Source organism: Gopherus flavomarginatus, chromosome 2 (assembly GCF_025201925.1).
Source record: "Gopherus flavomarginatus isolate rGopFla2 chromosome 2, rGopFla2.mat.asm, whole genome shotgun sequence".
Classification (NCBI taxonomy): Eukaryota; Metazoa; Chordata; order Testudines; family Testudinidae; genus Gopherus; species Gopherus flavomarginatus.
The window spans coordinates 297,653,394-297,661,914 of record NC_066618.1 but is presented as its reverse complement, the minus strand read 5'-3'; the positions used below and the strand labels follow the sequence as shown (position 1 = coordinate 297,661,914).

Below are 8,521 nucleotides of genomic sequence, written 5' to 3'. Positions count from 1 at the left end.
AAACCCTAAAAACCCTGCATAATTAAAAACAAATTCTCATGGGCATTCCCTAGTCTGAGATTCAAACCCTTCATGTTGTAGGACAAAAACCAACCACTAACTGAAGGGATCAGGCAGAAACTTCCCATCGGGGGAGGTTATGTTTGTCTGCTACAGGCTGATTTGCACCTTCCTCTGAAGCAGTTAATACGACCACTGTTGGACACACAGGAGGATGTTGGATACACCATTGGGCAGAGCCAGTCTGGCAGTTCTCAGGCAAAACAGGAAAATCAGGAAGTGGAAATTCCAGCTGGATTCTTAACATGACCAAACTCCCTCCCACACACCCATACCCATGAGCCTTGTGTTGTGCTCCATGTGACAACCCAAACCCTAAAATTACCATCGTCATAGTAACCTAAAACAAACACCGCAGAACTATAAAAACTGCCCTGGTGCTGGTGGTGCAGCTTCCCTTTTGTGCGAAGACTGTAGTGAAGATGAAGGCTTTTCTTTGCACCCTGCTGGCTGCAGTCCTGTTTGTGGAGCAAGGTGAGCTAATAATTCTTCTATGCTAGAGAAAGAATATGCAGATGAGAGAGAACCCAGTTTAGATAATAGCAGGGACACTGAGATTTTACAGTAGCGGTGGTAAAGATTCTACAGTTAATGCACTGACACTGCCTTATCTATTGGGTGGGATCCCTCCTATATCCCAAGGTGCTCCCTCCATGCCTCCCTTGCAGGACTGAGCCATTACACAGTAACTTATAAAATTTAATAAACTAAAAAATAAATGCATGCAATGATTAAGCAGATTTATTCCAGCATCTGAAAATGAGCAATTTACACAATCAGCTGTAAGTTCTAGCTGCCTGACTAAAGGTTGGATGCTTTCAAGGGGACCGTTATTCTGCACCAGCTGTTCTGATCTCATCTGCTTTTAAAAGCTAAAGCCCTGACCCTGCAAACAAGTGCACATGTGAGATGCTGTATGCGTGTGAATCAACCCATTGCAATCATCAGGACTATTTACATGCTAAAGTGACTCAACATAGTATATTTGCAGAATGGGAACCAAGACAGGGCTGAATCTGCTCAATGCCTGGATAGGAGACCTCAGGGGGAAAAGGGGCCTCTGCGACATGTGAAGAAGATGCTCTAGGCTGCTCAGCCAAGAATGTTGCAATTTAAAGGAGTGTCATCGACGAAATGGTCTGACCTGTTTCTACAGCTGTTATCGGTGACCCGTGGGGTTACTGTAGCTGCAATTAGAGAGAAAAAACAACCTTTGTCCCTATTTTTAGCAGTTTTTTTACTTTGTACCTTTGACAGCACTTTATGTAGAGCCAAATTCACTCTTTCACTACTGGGGTCAGCCAGTTTTCCCTGTTCTGTTGTGAGTCTTTCACGTCTATGGGGAGAGAAGATGTTAAAAGGTAGCAAAATGTCATTATAAACCCACAGATTTTGATAGACTGGATTCAGGTACAGGGATAGGACCAGAAATGAATTTTTAACTCCTTTTAAAAATGGACTCTGGGCTTGTGTTCAGAGAAAGCTGCAATGGTTTATTTGAAGATATGAATTTCAACCAATTTATTTAAACAGCTGCAAACCCCTTTGTGGCTGCTTTCATTTTGGTATAAGAAGGGCTTACACTTCAATGCCGCTTAGGTCAATTAAGAACAGGTTTAAACTAACCTAAAATAAGCTCCTCTTAAACCAACAATAAAAGCATCCACACAGGGGTTTGCAACTGGCTTAAATAATTCAGTTTAAAACCAATTTAAGTTAAACTGGTGCAGCTTTCTCACGTACACAAGCCGCAAAGGTTCAGGTTAATGATGCCTCTTAAACTAACTACAAGAACATCATGTGTATTGTCTCAGATACAGTAGATGATTCTCTATGGGTCACAGAGATGTGTCACTACAAATGCCTCTACTTGCACATGGTAGCAAACATTTAGAAAATGTCTTACAATTCTTGCCCCCAGCCCTTCACCTGATGAGATGAGAACGCAGAACAGGCTAAGACAACCTGTCCCTCAAGTTGCTCTCAGTCAGCTGAGGTTCTGGCCCAGAAATCAGGAGCAGTTCCAGTTTCCTGGGATAGTGGAAGGCAGCCAGATGGTGTCTCTCGAACATGAATTCACTTGCAAGCAAACAGGTGGCTCTTAACCAAGCCCCAGTGTCTATTTCAGTAGATTCTCAGCCAGGCTGTGAGTTGAAAATGTTGTTACCAGGGCTTCAATTCAGCCAGAGCTGTCTGGAGCACAACTCCAGTAAATATTTTCAAACATTGACTCCAGCCTGACGCTGCTGCGATTCTCAGCGAGAGGTCCGCAGCCCTCTGGTGGTCCGCGAGACAGTTTCAGGGGGTCAACGGGGCCCTGTGGCTGAAGCCCGGAGCCCCAAGTTCCAGTGCACCCTACAGGGCAGAAGTCCCGAGCCCCGGTGTGCCTCGTGGAGAATGAGGTGAGGGAGTGGTGGGTTCTGGAAAATACTCTATGACAGTGTTTCTCAAACTGGGGTCCGTGGACCCCTGGGGGCGTGCGAGGTTACTCCAGAGGCCACATGGGCCCTGCTGATCAGCTCATCACTCTCCCTCCCTCAACCTCCCACTGCTTCCTGCACACCGGGCAACATCTGTTCAGTGGCGTGCAGGAGGCGCTGGGAGGGAGGGGAAGGAGCAAGGTGAGGGCATGCTTGGGAGAGGGGGTGGAAAGAGGCGGGGAAAAGGAGGGACACGGGAAGGGTGGGGATGGGAAGAGATGGGGCGGGGTGAGGGCAGGGTCTGGGGCTGAGCAGGGAGCTTAGAGGTCCCCCAAAATTTTTAAATCAACATGGGAGTCCTTGGGTTGCTACAGTTTGAGAACTGCTTCTCTATGAGAATTTAAGCCCTGGTTGTTACCCTTGCCTGATCACACACACTGCAAATGCCCTTTGGTCTCACATTAAGTCTCCCTTAATCCTTTTAATGGGATTGTTGCAAGACTGCCTTGTTCCAGACAGCCCCAGGAATATTCCTTTTATCCTCTAGTGACCCTTCTCCAAGGAACTTCCTTCAGTTTGACTCTGTAATCACACATCTAATTTTCTGGGCTTTATTAAGAGCCATTCATGTCTGTGTAATGCTTTGCAGATGCACTGCGTTATGAAATGCTAAACATCATGCTCTCACAGGAGAACAAAGCTAATTAGTTTTCCCCAAGGAAAGACAATTACTAATCAGCAAGGAGCTGGGAAATAAGGCCCTCACTGAGCTCTGCTTTCTGCAGACTTGGGAGGTCAGTCATTCCTGGCAGACAAAGAGAGATGGTTGTGGAGTGGGGGTAGAGATAGATCTGAAAAGAGGGTCAGCTGAAAGTCCTGCTCAGCATGACGCTGAGATGCAGAGTTAGATCAATGGTTTGTGTGAGGCAAGGAAATAGGTGGAGAAGGCAGCGCTGGTTGAAACATGGTAAGTAATTGCTGCATTAGGGTGACCAGACAGTAAGTGTGAAAAATTGCGACAGGGGATTGGGGGAAATAGGAGCCTATATAAGAAAAATACCCCAAAATCGGGACTGTCCCTATAAAATCAGGACATCTGGTCACCATATGCTGCATATATTTGCAAATTTTCCTTCTGGTTGAAATTGGTCCTAGAATTCTCTGACCAGACAAATTAAAACTAAAGTTTCTGTGGCATTTAATCTCAAGTAGAAAATGTTGGCTGTTTTGGGTCCCCCCCACTTTTCTCTTTCCTTTTTCCAAAAATGGAAACATTTTGGACCCTCTCCTCTGAAGAGGGCGTTTCCACAAGTGGCTAAGCTGGGTTATGTGCTCCTTTTTCAGTGGCCTGCTTCTGGTGCTACACATGTAATGACGAGCCCTCCAACTGGAATTGTGTTAAAGCGACTAAGTGTGCCGACACTGACAAATACTGCCTCACAATCTATGCGTCTGGAGGGATTGGTGAGTACCCGCCATTATCTCAGGGAGGTTTTCCTAAGTCCCTGCTCGCCATGGTGTCTGAGTGACAGGTATCAGTTTATTTAGGCTGCAGGAGGTCACTCTGTCTCACCTCCATGCCCGTAAGTTGAGTTCTTTCCTCCTCCTGCTGAAAGGACGAATAATCATTCAGGAGTGCTGAGCATAGCACATGGAGAGCAAAGAGCTGGGCCTTAGGAAACTGCAAACAACCCAAGAGGCTAATTCCTTGCTTATGTTGTCACGGAGTGTGGGGGAGTCAGGGCCCTGCACCCCCCATGTTCTGCAATTCACTGTGACTCTCAGCCAGCCAGTGACACAGAAGGTTTACTAGATGACAGGAACACAGTCCAAAACAGAGCTTGTAGGTACAGAGAACAGGACCCCCTCAGTCAGGTCCATCTTGGGGGGAAGGGAGCTTAGACCTCAGCCCTGGGGCTCCCTCCATTTCCCCAGACAGCTCCAAACTGGAGCTCTCCAGCCCCTCCTCTGGCCTTTGTCTCTTTCCCAGGCCAGGAGACCACCTGATCTCTTTGTTCTCCAACACCTTCAGTTAGCACCTTTGCAGGGGAGGGGCCCAGGCCATCAGTTGCCAGGAGACAGGATGTCTGCCATTATCTGTGCAGACACTATCACACCTGCCCTCTAGGGCTCTGCAACAATCACATCCCTTATCCCACCACCTAGATGATTAAGAACTGCAGAGGGGAAACTGAGGCACCCACACAGTATTCAGAGAAAACATTAAGACCATTCCACTTTGTCACATATGTGCACTCAGGGGAGGGAACCATTTGGAGAACAGGATTTACAGGCACAAATCCCATCCCCTTATCTTGGTGCTCAAGGAAAAAGAAGTGTCTGTAGGGTGCATGCACAAAAGCCTTGAGGGATAGTGTTCCTCTAATCCTACTGGGACTTTGCCAAGGAATCCTTGCTCTCTGTTTACAGGTGCTGTGCCTTGTCTCAGCCACACTTCAAACCTACGGTAGTGAGGCACATGACCAGTCAGTTCTACTGACCAGCTCTGCACTGCCCGGGTGTCCACACAACAAGCCTCAAACCCCTGTACCCCCCGCATGCAGTAGGCTCAGTTTGAATCCCGAGAAGGAGTCTTTGCCCTGGGGATGGTCTTTCTTTTGGCTGTTCTGCAGCCATAGTCAGGGGTGTGGAGAGGATGTTCCCAGGCAGGTCTGTGGCTGCTAGCAAGAGATGGGTGATTGCTGTGCTGAGTGTCCCCAGGGCACAGAATAGCAGAGAAACACTGTCTGGGTTAAAAGTCTGAGGCAAAACTACCATTCATGCCCTCTCCATTGGCCTTCTCTGCTTAGCTACTTTAAGACCATTCTTTCCTCTACAGAGAGGGCTGCTGGAACTCTGGGGGGCTCTTTGATAACAAATCTCTTCTCTGTTTTTCTTTCCCCGTTCAGGCGATAAAAAGGGGCAGCGCATCACCAAGAAATGCTCTCCGGTGTGTCCCCAAACAAACCTGAACCTTGGTGTAGCCGCCATTTCTACCTCCTGCTGTGAGCATTCCTTCTGCAACCTCAGTGGGGCCAGCAGCGTGAAAACCAGCTACCTGGTGATGGCCACGGGGATCTTGGCCAGTCTCATCTATGGCCTCAGAACGGGACTGTGATGAGGCCAGGAAAAGAGGACTTGCCATCCCAAAGAACCAACTTGGGCTTTCCCAGAATGATATGAAAAGCCTTCTGTGCAAAGTTGCCATCCAGGTTAACACTGCCCTGTCTCTTCCGTGCCACCTCAGATCCCCTCAACAAGGAGTTTCTCGCTAATTTTCTACGCTGTTGTTCTTTCTCTGAGGGACGGGAGCTGTACCCTGGGGATAAGAGCACTGCCTTCCCTCTCCGGGGGGTTATGAGCATAAAAGCATTAAAGATATTACGCTGATGGAGGCTAGATACGCACCTAAGTTTTTATCTATCTATCTATAGTTAATACCTCCTCCTCCACCTTTGTTTTAGCAGAGCCAGAGTTGCCTCCCACCTGCTTGGTGTCGGTGACCTGGGATGCTCAGCAGAATGGTGCTGCCTGGATAGATGTGCCGGCTCAGGGGAAAGTCCACATATAGCACGAAGTATTAATACTCGTTCCACCCTCTGCCACAGACCCTGTGTCATTCCCCCTAGCACTGTCTCTTCTCTGTCTCTCCTCGCACTCGCACCACTGAGAGCATGAGAGCCTTCTCCTCCGCAGCTCGCTCACCAGAGCAGGCTCTCTGAGTCTCTGAACAGACCTTTACGCCCAGGTCTGTCCCCTTATTATCCCTCTAATGTTAGCCCTGATGAATGGATGAGAGAATGAACGCATACTCAACTGTATTCATCTACACTCTGTTCCCATTTCTTGTTCCTGTAATTTTTCCCATTTAAGCATTTGTGGTCTTGCATTGCTTCACCCTGTGAAAGCCCATTTCGATTCGTTTTGTAGGACAAATGCCAGACACAATAAAGTGTTGTTTTTTATTATTCTATTGTGGAAACGTCAGTTGTGTTAACTCTGGGATAGCTGGAGAAAACAGCCCTGCCAGTTTGGGAACAAAAAGATGGGTGAGCTACATCTGTGTGTCACATTTAGACTTGGAAGGATATGATTTTTATTGAGCAATGTGGATAACCATCCATTGCACCGTCCATACACAAACCAACACAAATAATTTCCATTGACAGTAATAGACATTTACAGACATGCAAAGCAAGAAAAATGCTGCTTGAGAGTTAGGGCTACTTACGTTGTATATTTGGACAGGGGATGTTGACAATTTGTGCTCTAATGGTTATAAAGCTTTAATTTTTTTGAATCTCAGCATCTCCTGTTGTTAAATAATTGTTCTCTGAACCCATCCCATTACCTGACCCTCCCACTCATAATTCCCTGGAACTGTGAACATGTACATAGATAAAAATTGGGAAAAAATGCTTAAAAATAAACATTGATATCGTCCATCAAAATGATAAAAAACAAAAATCCAAATGCCGTTCCAGCCTCATTATATTGAAACTCTTTTGAATCAGCTAAACGGCAATTTGTCTCAGATTCGGTGAGCCCCGGCGTGCCAGCTGAGGTGGTATTGCATAGCTATATTTTTAAAAACTGTTTTTTCTGACCATTCAAAAGCAGTCCCATAAGGAAAACAGCCTCCCAGGCTCTTCCCAAGCCATCCAAGAAGTAGGGTGGTGAGGCCGGAAGGCGTTCAGACTCCATAGGTTTGTCTCCAGTGCATTGGGAGGTCTGATTGCAGCTTGGGGTAGGCAGACCTGTGCCAGCTTGATTCTAGCTAGCTGGACTAAAAACAGCAGTGAAAATGCAGCAACACCTGAGAATGTACCCACAGGTTCTGGGCAGGTTTGTACAATTTGTGCTGATCTCTGGGATACTGCATCTTCACTGCTATTTTTAGCTCTGCTAGCTAGAGTGAATCTAATGCAGGACTGGCTCGCCAAGTGGTAATCACACGCTCACTTGCAGCAAAGCCATGTCCTAAGAGTCACAGGTGGAAATAGGCAGGGCCGGCTTTATTAACTGTGGGACCTGATTTGAATAGCTGGTGGCGGTCTAGGGCTTCAGCGCCACTTTGGCAGCGGGGGGGTCCTCTCCGGGTCTTCTGCGGCACCGAAGGACACCCCGCCACCGAAATGCCACCGAAGACCCCAGAGCGGACTGCCACTGGGTGAGTGAAAAAATAAAATTAAAAAGGAGCCTAAGGCACGGGGCCCTGGAGCAGGGCCCTCTTAGGTGCAGGGCCCAATTCCGGGGAATCGGGCGAATCGGCCTAAAGCCGGCCCTGGAAGTAGGAAGGATGGTTTTGTGACTGAAGCACAGGCCTGTGAGTCTACAGATCTAGGCGCTATTCCTGGCTCTGCCACAAACTCTTTGGGTGACCTCAGGCCAATCACTGAACTGCACCAACCCTCCGTTTCCCCATCTGCAAAATGGGGATATTGATACTTCCCTACCTCACAAGGGGGCAAAAAGGCATAATTCATCACTGTGTGTAAAGGGAGTTCAGAGCCTCCAGTAGAAGTTCCTGAATAAACAGAAAGAATCATTGTAAGGAGGAAAAAGGGCCTTTCCTTGCACTTGAAAGACAAGTAGTCAGGAATGTTTGAGTGCACCTTGTAGGCTGCCCTGGCTTTTCAGTGGCAATGGAATTACCCACAGGACCCATCCCTTCCAGCAGAAGTTTGCTCCAGAACTTTAAGCTTCCACTAAAAATAATTAAAATTTTAGGCTACATTCTGGTGGAGAAGGTCTTGAAAACATGAACTGACTGGATGTGAATTGATGCGGGGAGGCCTGCCTGAGTCTGCAGACAGCCTGACAAAAGCTGTATGTGGAGGCTGTGAGCTTCAGGGTATGGACTCAGAAAGGTAGGAATCACTGTGTCAATGTCAGAACACTGCCATCATATAAATTTCCAGTGCCTTCCATGTAGGACCCTCCATGAATATACACCATCACTGGCTTAGGTCCACCCACTGGTCCGAACCTCTTCATTTCCAGCACCATCATTATCACTAAATCATCTGTCTGTGTGTTTG

The 8,521-nt window shown here is 47.4% G+C and overlaps 1 protein-coding gene across 1 annotated transcript; it reads left to right on the top strand.

Moving 5' to 3' along the window:
* The first annotated feature begins 466 nt into the window (after nt 1-466).
* Nucleotides 467-6,448, top strand: LOC127045385 (lymphocyte antigen 6E-like). Its single transcript, XM_050941466.1, has 3 exons — nt 467-534; nt 3,825-3,944; nt 5,390-6,448. The coding sequence occupies exons 1-3, from the start codon at nt 483-485 to the stop codon at nt 5,596-5,598; spliced, it is 381 nt and encodes a 126-aa protein (XP_050797423.1). The 5' UTR covers nt 467-482; the 3' UTR covers nt 5,599-6,448.
* Nucleotides 6,449-8,521: the final 2,073 nt, after the last annotated feature.

Coding starts and splice junctions, on each gene's coding strand:
- LOC127045385 (XM_050941466.1), top strand. CDS start 483: ATGAAGGCTTTTCTTTGCACCCTGCTGGCTGCAGTCCTGTTTGTGGAG. Junction 535..3,824: donor AGTCCTGTTTGTGGAGCAAG/GTGAGCTAATAA, acceptor CTCCTTTTTCAG/TGGCCTGCTTCTGGTGCTAC. Junction 3,945..5,389: donor CTATGCGTCTGGAGGGATTG/GTGAGTACCCGC, acceptor TTCCCCGTTCAG/GCGATAAAAAGGGGCAGCGC.